At 39.9% G+C, this 16286-nt stretch overlaps 1 protein-coding gene across 1 annotated transcript; it reads right to left on the reverse strand.

Annotated features, from left to right (window-relative positions):
- Window positions 1-2545: 2545 nt before the first annotated feature.
- Window positions 2546-5785, reverse strand: Mgp (matrix Gla protein). Its single transcript, NM_001282362.1, is given in 4 exon segments — window positions 2546-2917; window positions 3308-3383; window positions 4207-4239; window positions 5659-5785. Coding segments are annotated over 4 exon segments (312 nt in total). The 5' UTR covers window positions 5720-5785; the 3' UTR covers window positions 2546-2775.
- Between the last annotated feature and the right edge of the window lie 10501 nt (window positions 5786-16286).

Raw genomic sequence — 16286 nt, forward strand, 5'->3', positions numbered from 1 at the left:
AAATGGCAAATAAATATATGAAAAAATGTTCAACATCATTGGTTATTTGAGAAATGCAAAGTAAAACAACACTGAGATTCCATCTCTTCCCAGAAAGAATGCCTATCATCAATAAATCAACCAATAACAATAATGGTGGGGCTGCAGGGGAAAAAGAACCCTCCTCCACTGTTGGTGTGAATGTATATTGGTACAGCTACTGTGGAACTCAAATGTGGAGATTCCTTGAAAAACTAGGATTAAAGGTCCCATTTGACGCAGTTATTCCCCTTCTCGGTATTTTCCTAGAAGAAATGAAAACATCATACCGCAGCGATATATGTGCACTCATGTTTATAGCAGCACAATTTGTAATAACTAAATCTTGGAAACAATCCAAATGTCTGTCAACTGACAAATGGTTAAAAAAGATGTGGCATTTTTATACAATGGGGTACTACTCAGCTATAAAGAAAGGTAAACTCGAGGCTTTTTTAGGTAAATGGATACAACTAGAGGCCATACTCATATGTGAAATAATTCAGAATTGCATGAGTAAACATCATATCATCTCCCTGGTGTAAGAAACTGAAAGAGTAAAGATAAGGTCCAAAAGGTACAATGGATATTGTGAAAGGGGAAAGAAACTATTGAAAAGGAAAGAACAACTGGGATGGAAGAAAAGAGAAAAGAAGGAAGGGAAAGAAAGATATGTATATATACACAAGATAGCTGAGATAACTGTACTACTAATTTTCTATTAGTTCATTGAAAGGAATAGTTAGTGCTTATATTGTTTAATCAAATCTGCATGCCTGTACCTGGTAATCTGAGCAACTACTTTGAAGATAACAGTGTGCACTATAATATCCATTGTTAATTGCCTATCATCCTGCTTTGAAATTCCGTATCATTTTCATTGTTTTTTATTTCTCTAAAATAAAAAAGTATTGAGAGCAAAAGCTGGCTATGTAGAATTTGATATATATAGTGAACATATTTTTAAAACCTAAACTACAAAATAGTCTTTCAGCCATAGAGAATGATTTCATGTCATACACAGAAAAATGGATGGGTCTTGAGACATAAGGTTAAGAGAAATAAAATAGATTCAGAAAGTTAAATATTGCATGGTTTCTCTTGCACAAGAATTTCAAAATAGTAAAATATAGGGGTTTTGGAGATGAGAAAAATTATCAGGGGCAAAGCGGAGGGTGAATGGTAGGGGTAAATGGGATAAAAATGATAAAGTACGATATATATGTATCAATATCTCCAAATAAATGTAAATATTATGCATTACATATCAATAAAAAGGGTTAAAGAAAGAACCCAGCAAATGTAGATACAAGAAATGTTAAACAAGTTCTTTAAGCAGGAGGGAAATAGCACTAGATGAAAATCTGGGGCAATACATTCAGGACCCCTCCTATCTCTCAGGAGCTATTCCTGTTCCCCATCCCTTTTCCCTATTCCTTTCCTCCAATAAATTTTCATGCTCTTAACCTATAAGGCTTCTCAGAATTTATTCTTTGACTTTAGGGAACACAAACTCGGAACATCTGACCTCTAGCATTTCCCCTATATCACTTAGAGGCTGGAAGGGTGCCTGATAAAGACTGAGTGTTCAGCTGAGGTGGTGATGCACACCTGTAATCCTAGCACTCAGGAGGCTGAGGCAGGAGGATTGCCAAGAGTTCGAGGCCAGCCTGGGCTACATAGTGAGTTCCAAGCTAGCCTGAACTACACAGGAAGAAAAAAAAAAAAAAAAGACTGGCTGTTCATTTTTGGAATGAGTGACTTTATTAATAATTCCACCAATCACTTTCCTAGTTATGAACTACAGACATACGTACTAATAAAAATAAAAATTTTTAAAAAATTAAAAAATCTGAATGTACACACAATAAAACAAGTGTACTAGAAATGGACATTACATGAACACATATATGCAATATTTTTCCTATTATCTGAAGCTTTCAAAAAAACCAATCAGAAGAATAAAGCAGGAATAATAAGAATGTACAGTGGGATATACATGTGTAGAAGTAAAAAGTGAGTTGTCTAGATTATTTACATATAATGTGACTATTAATATGGTTAGGTTTAAATCTATTATCTTACCATTTGTTTTTCATTTATTCTTTCTGTTTTTTAATTTTCCTTTCACTCTTTTTTATCTTTTACTAACTTACCTTGATACTGTAGTCATTTTTTACTTTGATATACAAAAGATGAGAAACGAGTAAAGTGATCTTCATAATTGCCACTCTTATGATTAGAAAATCCCGGAAAACACATAATAGGAAACAATCATGCAACATAAAGTTCAGTGGTGGCGAACCTGTAACATACCTGCTGCAGCAGGCTGTTTGTATCATTGAAAGCTCTAAAAGGTTCACCATCCCTGGAATAAGGGCTGGATAAGTGCCTTTACATTTCATCCTTTCTATGTAGTTGTGCTTCTAGTCACTCGGCACAGATTAACAGAGTGTCCTATTCTGCCTTAGATGGGCCATAATTTAAGTATCTCATAATTTTTCCTGAAGAAATCGCATTCACAAAATGAAAGTATCCAACCAGGAGTTTATTATGTATGTATAATCACACATCTTAACACATTGCACTTTCCTTATTCAACAATCTGGGGGCAGGAAGGAGGGGTGCACCCAGGCAAGAGATTATGTAAGAAACAAGCGTTGTATTGTGTCTGCATATTTCAGTAATGCTACTGCAAGGGGATACAAAACCAGGCTTCAGATTCCAGAACAAAAGAGATTTTTTTTTTTCCCCTTCTCATTCAGCTCCTCGGCGCTTCCGGAAGTAGCGATTGTAGGCAGCATTGTATCCATAAAGCATGGCATAACGTTCGCACAGCTTGTAGTCATCACAGGCTTCCCGATTGAGCTCGTAGGCAGGCTTGCTGCGTTCTCGGACCCTAGAAAGTGGACAGAGAGACCAGCATTGAGAAGCATAAAAAGAATGGAGAAGAAAGAAGAAAGCCTAAGGAAATGCTGGAGAGTCCTTCCTGCCAATATCAAGAGATATTTGAAGAGCAGACAGGGAAGGCAAACCCGGTTTTTTTGTTTGTTTTTAATGAGAGCAGATGTTTTCTTTCTGTATCCTTTCCTTCTTCCTTCCCTCTGCTTTTTGAGTCTTTCGCAAGAGTTTTCTAAATATTCGGTTGCTTTCTGTACCGTTTTGAAATTCTTTAAGACACAGTTGGAAACAATCTATGATGAAACCCATTTCTCAGTCCATTCAGATCTGAGACGCTGCCCTGGGAGAAAAACCCACCACCAGCCCAGTGTCAAGTTCTGTCACCCACCTCTCTTGGGCTTTAGCGCGCCATCTCTGCTGCGGCGACATAAAGGTGTTAGCGTTTCTTCTGTTAAGGAAGGGACCTTAAAACAAAAAACAAATAAGTGCCACTTTAGGGAAACAGCAGCTATAAACATTTCAGTGAATATTCCCTTGTGCAAAGATACTTTTGGTCATTAATTTACTGTATATTATGTAATTAGAGAGAGACAAAAATGAAAAGGTGAGATAAAGCAGAATTTATAATTTTCTCATGAAAAGAAATGAGTAACCCATTTCTGTGTCTTACAGACACATCACTGGGCCACCGCAGGTTTTCGTTGTTTTTTTTTTTGTCTTTGGGCAATCCCTTAGCTCTACTCAGGTTTAGTCATTCCTACTCAGCATGTTTTGGTTTATTTGAGGAGGAAATTCTCTCTGTCTTGAGAAATGATAAAGCATAATGTAGATTATGAGTACATGAGCAGTTGCAGCACTACAAAGATAATCTACATATTAAAAACAGGCACACTACGCTCTTTCTCGCTGTACTCCATCTTTGTGAGTCTAGATGCTCCACAGCCTTCCATTTGCTGACGCCTGTGGTCTCCCAGCTCCCTTGGCCTCTCCTTCTGGTCTTTGCCGTGTGTGATTACTCCTCCTTTTCCATTTATGTGGCTGGTGTGGTGCCAGCTTCAGATTTCCATGTGGGATTTTATGTTTCCTAAGTATGTTGAAGGTATTTTAAATGTCATATTACACTGCTGCAAGCTTTCAGCATTGTGCATTTGGCTGATTTTTATACTGACTTGAGTTTTCCAAAAACAAGTCCTTTCTGTTACATGTTTTGCTGATTTGTTTATTTTCGAATAGGGAGAACTTCTTTGGTGCCAGAGATTGAAATAAGGTAGTCAAATATTCACTTACTAATTTCATAGGATTCCATGCTCTCGTGAGATTCTGGAATTAAAAAAAGAAAGATTGATTATGTAGTTGTTTTTTTAATTACATGCTACTAGAGCCTAAATAAGTACAGGGATGGAAAGAGAGGGAAAAGGTCCAGTGTGAAGAACATGTGTAGCAATTGGGTTATTACATATTTCAGGCATTTAGGACTTAGGCATTTTTTTCTGTAGATTTCTCTATGTCTATTTATCTAACACTGAAGGAGATAGTGACAAATCTTGGCTAAAATTTCCCAGCGTCTATGAGGTCTTCAGACAAGTACAATCCAACATTTGAGATGCTGTGTAGAAATCTCCGGGGAGCCTTTTTTCTATCAAATACTTGGGACCTGTTTATGAATAAAGTCAAGGAAGGTACAGAGGGTACAGGAACAGGCAGGCCTTTCTAGGTGGAGGGTTCCAGCACTCAGCCAGGCTGGACCAGGATGGGTTCTTAAGAGTGTTCCGAAAGCCTCTTAAGAATTCATGTCAAATCGGCAGCCACAGAAACCACTGTCTCCAGCTGACAACTGCTTGGGCACAAGACCAGCGCAGAGAAGATGTCACAGCAGGGCCTTTCTTTCTATTGCTCCTGAGTTCAGCACGTACATTTGAGACTAAGAGGCTCACATATGTGACCAGGTGAGTTTGCTTGAAAAATTGGAAAGGAGATGACAGCATCAGATCCTCCTGTACAGAGAATTCGTGAATAACTTCAAGAGTAAGAAACATAATACTTAGGGTTGTTGATGTAATTTAGGCTTAAAAACAACTAAAATGTCTGGATAATGGAATTGTAAAGTGAGAGTCATGGAAATAATTCAGCTTCAAATTTCCTTTTGTAACATTTGAACAAATACAGATTTAACGGCATATAAACACCACAAATAATTTTTTTTGATAATAGAAGTTATGAAATTGAATTCTGAGATGCTTTCAAATAAAACTTCTGAAATTCTTTAAAAGAAAACTTCATTTTTAAAATTAATTCACTGAAGTAATTTATGACATTGTCCTGTCTCCAGAAAGAATTCTACGTAACACTTCCCATTGAAAACTTAAAAGTTTTTCTTTAAGTAATTCGGCAAATATCTTTAATCCACTGATACTGAAGTCTAAATAAAAATCCTTAAAACTAAGAACGCAGGGCTGGAAATTTGGTGTCTTCCCCTTGAAATAGCTCTTTCTAGGTATGCAAGGATTTACCACTGCAAGGACTTGCCTGTTGAGTTACTTATAAACATCTAGCTATTCAGAACATAGACTAGACTGGATAGAAGAGATCCATGTCCATGGAGACCAGGAAAAGTTAAATTCATACACTCTGAGATTTTAACAGTGAAAAGAGGAGGGAGAGGACAAGCAGAAGTGAAAGGAAGTTAGAGGTAGAAAAGGAAAGTCAGAGAGACGGACTGCAAAGAGAAAGGTTTCTCACCGTAGCACACAGTCAGCACGGCTAAGGCAGCCAGGACGGTGAGCAGGAGCAGGCTCCTCATGATGGCTTGAGGGTCCCCGGGGTGGATCTTGTGTCTTGGCAGGCAGCAGTAGGGAGAGGCTCCTACAGGCTGTTAGGGAAAGGCTGAGTTTTTATAAGAACCAGAGCAGCTGAAAGGGGAGGAACCAGTGGGAGGGGGCTGGAAAAGGTGCGGACGGGTTGGCACCAAACTAGCACCGGGACTTTTCCCAAATATTCATTCCTTCCAGATATTATCTACTCTGAGTGGGCAGTTTTCCCTCACTCCTGGATCTGACTGTGCCACATAAGGATGCTGCCCGGGTACAGAAGTTGTGGCCACCCTGTGTTTGGGCCAGAGCTGGGCAACAGTCCACAGAAAGGGGAGTTGCCACAGCACAGGTTTGCCTTTCTCATTTCTTCCCTGCTCCAATTTCCTGGCCTTGCGCAAGGACCTTTCGGGTTTGACCCACAGGCAGAGCCATGATAGTCTGTTTGCTCCCGCAGTGGATGGAGGAGATGTCTTGGTGGACAAACACTGCACTTCCTGTGCTGGTCACAATTTAGACATCTCTGCAGTGGGACTGAATTGTCAATCACAAACCAATGAGGCCTTTGTCTGGTGATATACATCTTTTGCAAAAGTTTTCCCAGTGCTCAGCAGGGTAGGGATGTCCTGTGTCCCCACCAGTCCTATCCCTCAGCTAGCCTCCTTGTAACTTGCTCCTCTGGTTTTGTGACCTTAGTCCGGACCTATGCCCTGATGTTTCCTCAGACTGATATCGCTGATGGGGAAAAGCAGCAAGAGGGTGCTCTCCTGCTCTGAAGGCTTTGTCTTGCTAATTCACAAATTCAATAGGCTTTTAGTGAGGGGCAGATGAGATGCCAGGTGCTGTGCTAGGTGCTGTGTGGGAGCTGCAGACAACACCCTTCCCTGAGGAGTGGGTGGTAGCTCCTGACTGTGCAATTGACTCCTCAGCTGTAATGCATCCTCACACTTAGATTTTCAGAAGTATGCATTTCCACTGTAACCTGAGGCCCCAGAGGGCTGTTCCTTTACTCAAACGAGGACTTCACCCTGGTGCCTCTGGTTACCCGTAAAGACCCCCTGCTCATCCTGAGTAGTCAGGAAACCTATTCCAGCACATACAGCTCTGTTGCTTGAGAACCCAACGGTCTTCACAGACAAACGGATTTGATTCTTAATGTAAGCAGCGGATTGCAGAGGAGCTACAACCTTGGGATCTCTGACTGCTGGGTAGATCAGTCCAGGGCCTGGGCTGTGGGTGGGCTGTGCTTTCCACCCACTATTTTTTTTTAAAGACAAAGTCTGGCTATGTAGTTCAGGCTGGCCTTGAACTTGCAGCGGTCCTCCTGCTTCAGTCTCCAGAATGCTGGGATTATAGTGCACTGCCATACCCGGCTATACTTTTCACTTCTGATGTATTTCAGGGGACAGTGGTGAATGTCTAGGTGGAGTCTGATGGTTCTTTTTTTTTTTTTTGTCTGATTGGGATAGAGTTTTCTTTCTGCTTCTTACCCTGTGAAGAGGTTTTACAAACTCTGAAGGATTCTTTATTAAAATGAAGTAGGTCAATTGTGATCTGGAAGATTCTTTGTGATGAAATCTTAAAGAAGACCTCAAAAGAAGACAATGTGTGTTTGAGGTGACGAACTCAACCATCATAATTTCCGCTAAGAAGATTGGTGTTTGTTTCTCTCTTTAAACTCTAAACTCTTAGAGTTGCTTCTGTGTCCCTTTTCCAAGATGTCACCCAAATTATTACATTATCAATAAATAATTTCAAAGGCATGAGTCAGTTTACTACATTGTGTGATTCAGAAGGAACTAACTAACCATGAATAAGCATGATATATGTAATTAGCTTAGTTAATATAGTTCAAGGTCAGTTTCAGTGTTTCACCCTTAAAATGAGTGCGTTATTCACATCCTAATCTTTTTCCAGAATTAAGATGGTATCTCTCCTTTTCCAGGTATAAACATGTGACCTCTAAAAAATTAAATTTTAATTAAAACATGGTTATTTTACACATTTAAGGGTGACGTCAGTATGCATGTACAATCAGATCAGTGTAACTGGTATAGCCATCATTTCATGTATCTCAGTTGAGTCTTTTCTGGCCAAGTTTCAGATTTCATTTCTAGTCTGAAGTTCATATGATAACTATCCTCTCAGCCTTCTGACATCATGATTGCTTATTTTCACAATCTCTGAAACCACACTTTTTCCACATTAAGCTTTTCATCTTTATCACAAGTCATTTTGTTATTACTTTCACTGGTTTCCCTAAACTCATGTCTCTCCCCCTCTCTCCCTCTCTCTCTTTCTCTCTCTCTGCCTTTCCTTTTCCCCACCCCTCCCCCTCCCCCTCTTTCCACTCTTTTCCTCTCCCTCTCAGTTTTGGGGATTAAACCCAAGGCCTTTGTACTGAGCTACATCCCCAGAGACTTAAAATTTTTTTTTAAGAAACACAACAAAAAACCTTTGAGATAAGGTTTTAGTAGGCTGGCTTGAACCTGCTACATTGTTCTTTGTTTACAATGCTGGGAATCATACCCAGGGCATCATGTATGCTGGGCAAGTGCTCTAGCACTGAGCTATATCTCCAGCACTAAGTCAGTTCTTTATTTTTATGCAAAGTACTTGGGCCACTTCGAGATGCAGGGTTGGGTTTTACTTTGGAAATGGCCAAGACTGACTCACTGAATAAAGATAGAAGAAAAAAATGGAGCTAGAAAGAAAAGTAGGGGGGGAGAAATGAAAAGAGACTTGCAGATTTGGTTTGTTGGGTAAATTTTAGGTGCAATTTGAGTTACAGAGAGAAAAGCTTTGAGATAGCTTTAGGGTGTTAGACATATTAAAAGTGAGGTATAAGAAAAGACAAATAAGACTGACTTTGTTATGAATAGGACTGAGATTATAAACATTGTTTGAAAACTACCACGAAATATAAGAATTAAAAAAATTAATTTTGGCTGCCAGTTTGTGTTTTCTTAATTAGGATATGCTGTGAAGATTAGACTACATAATGCTCCAACCTGTAGTAGGATTTAGGATAATTATGTAAGATATTTACAAAGCAAGCTTCCCTTCACTAAAGAAAAGTGTTACTTAGTGGGAGAATAATTGAGGACACTCTCAGAGTGGTAGCAAAATTATGAGACAGTGATATGATTGCTAGTTTTTTAAATTCTATATGAATGTCCTCCAATGAGTCACAGAGATGTTTAAGATCTTATTCCACTTGCTCTAATGAGGAAAACAGGAACATGACCACATTTGCCAATGCCAAAAGTAGCCTTATCCATCTGTTTTAATCATCCATCCATCCACTCATCCATCCATCCATCCATCCATTCATCCATCCAACATATCAAGCACCTATTATGTGACAACTGCAGGGTGGAACCATAATGGAGAGAAATACAGACATGGGTTCTACTCTTATGCATTATGTGTGCTCTTAGAATACGCATTTATTAGTGGTTCCTCTTATTTAAAAATAGGTTTAGGCAGCCAGCCAGCCTGAGAGAAGACCAAGTGATGTGCCTTCTCATTGGACTGATCGTTTCTGCGGCTACTCGGGGAGCACCTCTGCTTCCACAGAACTGAGGAAAGCATTGATAACAAGCTCAGATAACTGTGAATTCAGGGATAGAATGCATAAAAGGGAAGCTTGATGGGGCTGCTAGGAATTAATGTGGTGAAATATTTCTCAGGAAAGTGTATATGCTGGAAGATATACCCAAAAAAGTTAGACGTCCCCTTTCTGTGTAATGTTTCTGTGACTAAAATAGTGGCACTGAAATAATTTTAATATATTTTTCTGCCAAACCTACCTCTTCTCTCTGTCCTACCTCTTCTCTCTGTCCTTCCTCTTTTTCATTTTATCTCTTTAAGGAATTTTCCTGGCTCTGGTCTTTTATTTTTCCTGTTCCATGAGATTCAGCTTTTTTTTTTTTTTTACAGAATGTTGGTTTCATGAGTTCATATTATTTTTCTACTGGGAGCACCAAAACTCTAACCCCTGCCAGGAAAGGAAAAAGGCAAAATGGGAAAAGAGTTAGAAGGCAGCAGTCTTGAAGATAAAATCAATCCCTTCTAGGACATCAAAGGATGATGGATGGAGAGACAGAAACCTGGCCAACTTCATGGGACAGCGTGATGTCTTAGGCTTATTCTTTTAAGGAAAGCTACTTGAACAGGTTCTGCATATCCTCTTCCTCAATTCCCATAAATCCCCAGGCGCAGAATGCCTCATTCCTTTTCTTAATTTGTCTTAGCTGAACTAAGTACACATAAAGATTTGGCAAACTCAGACACAGATGAACGCCTGGGGAATGTGGGCAGGAAGTTTCAGAGAAAGTAAAAGGAATAGAATTCCTGGTTGGGAACAGCTGGGATTTTTATTTTCATCTCACACAGATCATTCATTCACCCTTTTTCTTATTGAAATCTTCAGGTTTTTTTTTAAAGGTGGTGCTACATTTGGATAATGTCCTAGTAAGGCTCATGTGCTAAAGCTTGGTTCTCAGGGCGGAGCCTTTCAGCGATGGGCCTGTGGCAGGTCCTTAAGTCCCACAGCTGTGCCTTTGCAGATGGGGGGGCCTCTGCCATTCCTCTATTTCTTTGCTTCCTGGGTTGTGCTTTGATGCTTTCATTCAACCATGCATTCCAACCATAGTGTGTGAGCTTGGCACAAACACAGAGCAACAGGGCTAACTTATTAGGGACTGGAAACTCCAAAACTGTGAGCCATATGACCTTTTCTCTTTATAAGTTTATCATCTCAGGTATTTTGTTATAGTGACGGGAAGCTGACTAACTTAGATAGCAAATATCAAATAAGAATCATACAAATGCCAAGTAGTGTATTATTATGTGTTAAGTACTTGCTGTATCCTATTTATTCTGATAATCACTTTTATCCACCATGTTGTTTACTTCTTATAATACTGCTGTAAACTGAGTGTAACTACCCATAATTTATATATAAGAAAATGGAGATGCAAAGAGTCTCAATAGTTTATCCACAGTCACACAGGAGCTAAATGGCAAAGGCAGGATTCAAACACATGGATGTCTGATGTCAAACAGCACGACTGTAATCATTGGTACCCCAAGGTTCTGCCATCTGCTTAAGTAATTCTGTGATTGTGTCCACAGGGTTCCTTGAGGCCCCAGGTTCAGGAATAAAGATACCATTGTATGAAGATACACATGTTTAAAATAATTTCTTCAATATCCCTTAAAACAGGACAATAGGAAGCAAAGATTTACTCAAATATTGCCAGCGAAGCCCAGAAAGTTAAAAGACTTAGAAAAACAGAGAAAAGTTTGAATCTGGCATCCCGAGTCCCCATTTCTGAATTCAGTATTCTGCATACTATGCTGGCTTCCAAAGTGTGCTCCAGCTCAAATATGTTACTTTCCAGAAACCTTTCAGCTTACTTCAGCAGTCACCAAGTTTCATCCCAGCCTATGAACTCATGGTTGCTGACTGTTACTTAGCACCAGTTCTGGACTGGTGTATTAAGGATGGCATCTCCCAGCGGCTATAAAGCCAGTGTCTGCGGTTACTGAGACCTCCAGTAAAAACGGACACCTAGGCTTACTTTATATGGTGCCCCTTTAACTGAAAGCAAAGAAGCGAGCCGATTCTACCTCCAGTCTTGGCTAGAGGTGAACTTAGGAAAGGCTGACTGTTTACTTATCAGTTGCTAACTTTTTTTTTCTGGATGAGATGTGTGAAGATGAAGTCTGGGGAATTTCTCTCACAATACTTGGTCCCATTTGGGTGGGAAGATACCTTTTATATCTGTTTTGCTGTCATTTCTCATTTTGCCACTTCGTGTAGTCTCCTTCTATTATTCAAACTCACTGAAATAAAAAATTGCCTTCCTATACTTCAACAATTTATAACACCAAGGAACCAATTTATAACAGCCAAGGAGCCTGTAGGAATTGAGAGAGAGACTGATGCCTGGAAGGAGCTGGAGTCTTAAAGGTGGGACAGATAAGGGGCAGGATATGAGAAAGATGATGTGATGTCTCTGAGAGTGAGTTGGAGGCAGAGGGGGAGTATGTTTGTCACTGTGAAGACGGAAGGTAAGGGAGAGGACGAGCGCTTTGTTAGCAGATCCTAGCACACAGAACTTGGGATCACAGATGTAAGTTGTGAGAAGTTCTTTTGCAGAAGGTAGAATAACACTTTAAACAACAATGAGTGAAGGAAATTTAAAAAAACACAATAACAGTAAAGATTAATTATTAAAAGAAGTTAAAACAGTTGGTTGCTCTTAAGATGAGAAATGAAACTATACTGTTCTTTGGAATCCTTCAGCCATAGGTATGTATCTCAGTGGAACTTATGTCTCATCCAAGGGTAGTTCTTTAAATAAAAACGTAAATTTTCCTTAAAGTGGTTTTAACTTTGGCTGATAGGTTCACTGAAAGAAAATCTTGTGGCTACACAAATCAGACCTACCAAGTTCTTCTTGTCCTCCAGCCTGAATTCATTTTACCTGTTATTCGATTGCTCTTGCAAACCAAAATAAAAATAAATTAGGAGAGTGAGTACCCCCCAGCTTCACTCCATCTTGGTATTCTCTACATACTTTTGGTACCTTCTGAGAAAAGCAGTCAGTGCTTAAACTGGATTGGCCTTCAAAAATAGCGTCTGTAAAAGGTGAATCCCCTGATGGGAAGGGAAGTGGTGTTTTGAATAAGAAAGTCTAGGAATTAATTTTGGCTCCACCAGTTACTTTTTGTGTGATAGTCAACAAATTATTTAAACTCCAGAGCCTTGTATTTCTCAGTGATACAACTGGGGGGTGATACCCTTCCCACTGTAGCTCTGGGTATAAAACTCAGATCCTACTGCACATTAGGTAAACATTCTCTCACAGGGCTACATCCCCAGACATATTAGGGATTATAAAAACCAATTTAGAAGATGGCTGGATTGATTAAATAAGACAGTACCTATCAAGTTCCCAGCTTAGTGACTGTCATGTAATACCAGAGAACACACAGATACACACGCGCACACACACACTCACACACACTCTACCATTGGTTTAGTGTTATTTCTGCCCCTCCCCCACAGTGCTTGGGTCCTACATTGCTGGTGACAACCAAAGCTGAGGAGATATGAAAAAGTAAAAAGCAAAAAGCTAGAGGGATTGAATGGGGGGGGCACTCATCCAGTGAGAACAAAAGACAAAAGTGGAATCTAACATCACCACCACTCAGTGGTTGTGTAGGTGTTGAGCAAGTTTCTCATATTTTTAAACAAAAGAGTTGGAGTAGACCTCTGCAGTTTTGTGCTTCTAAATGACTTCACCCTTCAAATGGATAAACAAGATAGGGAAATTATTATTTAAGCCTGTGTTTTAGGAACGCTCTGTTCTTACTGCAATTTTGCAAGTGGTCCTTCCAGGCTGAGTGATGTCTGGATGTCCACTCTGAGGCCTGCAAACCACTAAGGAGATGCCCTGCAAAAGCTCCATTCAGAACTTGGCCTGCCAGCAAGACGTCTGCTATGACTCCCCAGTTGTAGTCAAATAACTTCATTCATCCGAGTTGGATGTCGATGTCCTTTGAAGTCTCGGGAACAAGAAGAGCAATCTTTCCAGCCAGGGTTTGCTCAGTAAGAGAAAAACCTCCTTATGGAAGAGATCCGAAACATTGCAGTTCCTCTTCTTAGTTTCATCATTTAGTTATTGCAAACTAAGCAATGACATGAAATTGAATGAAGGAAGTTGAGAGAAGTTGCAAAGGAAGCATTTCCACGTTAATGTTAGGGAGAGCGTAGTGCAGGGCATGTCTTTGCTGATGAAGCTGAGAAGTGAACAGGCCATGAAATAAGAAGTTGCTTCCACATCCAAGTTTTCCCTGACAGAATTGTGATGGGAGAAAAAGTGCACTGAAATGGGGTTGGGCTCACCCGTGGAAATTTATTTCAGCCCTGCCCTCTAGTGTTTGTTTAAATTGTTTTATAATTGTTTTATAATAAGTATTTGAGTCTCCATGTTCTTGCCCAGGACTCTGATTCTTCTACTTTTATTATTTTGTGTGTTTTTTGTTTTTCTCACAAGCCTACATCATTTCTCTCCTGCCATTATGGAATTTTGAAAAAAGCTTCTATTTTGTGGAAAGAATGAAAGGAAAGTCTTCCCCGGGATACTTTCTCAGTCTTCTGGTAGGGAATGCCTGAGTGGGAACAGGAACGCGGTCACAGGAAGGAAAGTGAAAGCAGGGAAGGTAAACTGCAGGGAACAAGATGTGATTTCATTTGCTGCCTTCTGTTCTGAGGCAGCACCGGGGTGGCAGGTGAAATGGAGATGTCCAGGGCACGGGGTCCGTGGGGATGAGGATCTAAAGTAGACATCTGTTTACTTGTTTCTCCACCAGACTGTGAGCTCTGTGACGTTAGCCTCCGGATTTGACTCATCTTTAAAATACAGAACAGCTTTATTGCTCACCGAACGAAGCGCACACCTCTCTCTTCCGTGCACCCCCAGGTCTCGGATGGTCTAATGAGTGGAAAAGAGCCAGGGTTTTGGCGTCAGGAGGAATCCGTGAGAATTCTCCATTTTTCACTCCCTGACCTCAGCCCTCTCTCTCTGCTCATTTTCTTTGTCTGAAAAAGTGGGACTTTATCAGGGAAAGTAGTTTACAGAGTTGTAGTGGGGACATAAGGAAGCGACTGGCACAGTGCTGGTGTTTAGTGATTATTCCATGAAAGTAGCTACTGTTATTTCTAATTAGCAATATCACCCTGGATAAGTCATTTCCTCATTGTAACATGTGAGTGATGATTATTTCGTATATTATTCTAAAGATGCAATGAGATAAACCTTGTGAAACACCCAGGAGTATCTGCAGCATGAAAGGTGCTCATTAGATAATAGTTCCCTTCCCTCTGTTCCCAGTTGTCTTTCCTATTCTCTAGTCTTTTCATGTCACTCATCCTCCAGGCAAGTAACTTGTAACCCAAGAGGTTCCTCAGTGTTGTCACAGGTTTGCTCATTCTATGATATTCTCTTTTTTCTGCTTTCCTGTCTTTGGCTATAGTAACCTTAGCATCTTTTAAAGCTCGGCTCAATTAATACCTGCTCCATGATATCTTAAGGAAGCTTCTCCACTGGGCATTAACTGGGTGCTATTTCTCCTTCCTTGAAACCTCTCCTGGCCCTATTCTCTTTCTGTACTAGCACGTTTTCTTTTTATGAATTACAAATATTTCTTTTTTTTGTTTTGTTTTTGTTTTTGTTTTTCTCCGGTACCGGGAACCGAACTCACGACCTTGCGCTTGCCAGGCAGGCGCTTTTGCCACTGAGCTAAATCCCCAGCCCCAGAATTACAAATATTTCTGTTTTCTGTTTCACTGCATAACCTCTTCCCAGGTATTGATGCTATGATCACTGAACTTCTTTCCTTTCTTCTCCCCCTCCACATTTATGCACCAGACTCTGACTCATTGTTTAGGAACTGTCATCTGTAGAATTTGTTCTTGCTTTTTTTTGTTTGTTTGTTTGTTTTTTGTCTTTTTGAGACATGGTCTTACTATGTAGTTCAGGCTGGCCTTGAGCTCATGTTGTAGTCCAGGCTGGCCTCGAACTTGCAATGATCCTCCTGCCTCAGCCTCCCGAGTGCTGGGATTACAGGCATGCCCCACCACACCCAGTTTGTTCTTACTTAAAGAAGAAAGAATTCTTTGACTGAATTTGCATATTGGCTTAGATGCCTCTTGTGAGTTTTCACAGTAGCCCTCCGACATTTTCTCAAGGGTCTTAAGTGACTTCATAGTGGGATATTAACATTGCCTGCTCATATGCCTGCACTCTACGTTGGGTTTTTAAGCTCCTCAAGGTAACTCAGGGGTTGTGCTTATTTCATCTTTGTTCACCTCACATTTCCCTACTACACGGTAAGTGCTCATTTATATTTCTTGAACTGAGCGGATCTGCACACCTAGTACCATGCTTGAACCCCACAAAAGCTAGGTGAAGTTGCCTTTAACAATCTATTGCAGCAGTTGCACAACTTTAATGAAAAATTTCCTCCCTTTTAATTCAACTAGACATTCAATTTTTTTATGAAGATAGGAAATGACTGTAATTAAAAATACTAAGTACAGTAATTGTAATATGCTCAAATAAGGGAAAATGCTACTTCACTCATCTTTTTCTTTCTTTGGTTTATGTAGAAAACCAACTGTTAAATTAAATGATTATTCCTTTAAGTGAAATAACAATATTCCTGAGAAGTTTCAAGGTTGAATTATAATGTATAGTCTTCCTTTAAGAAAAACCTTAGTGAAACCTTTGAACAGCAAGAATTCCTCCAGAAGGGTAAAATAAAAAGGTTCCATTACTGTGTTTGGAGTAAAAATTCTCCTTCTATTTGTTTTTCTTTATATCCCAATTTGTTTTGTTTTGTGGCAGGGTCTTGCTATGTATTTCAGGCTGGCTTTGAACTTACTATGTAGCCCAGGCTGGCCTTGGACTTGAAGTGATCCTCCTGCCTCAGCCTCCCAAGTTCTGGGATTACAGATATGTACCACCACATCCGGTTTTATAT

The sequence above is a fragment of the Chinchilla lanigera genome, unplaced genomic scaffold (assembly GCF_000276665.1).
Source record: "Chinchilla lanigera isolate Chin_1 unplaced genomic scaffold, ChiLan1.0 scaffold00012, whole genome shotgun sequence".
Lineage (NCBI taxonomy): Eukaryota > Metazoa > Chordata > Mammalia > Rodentia > Chinchillidae > Chinchilla > Chinchilla lanigera.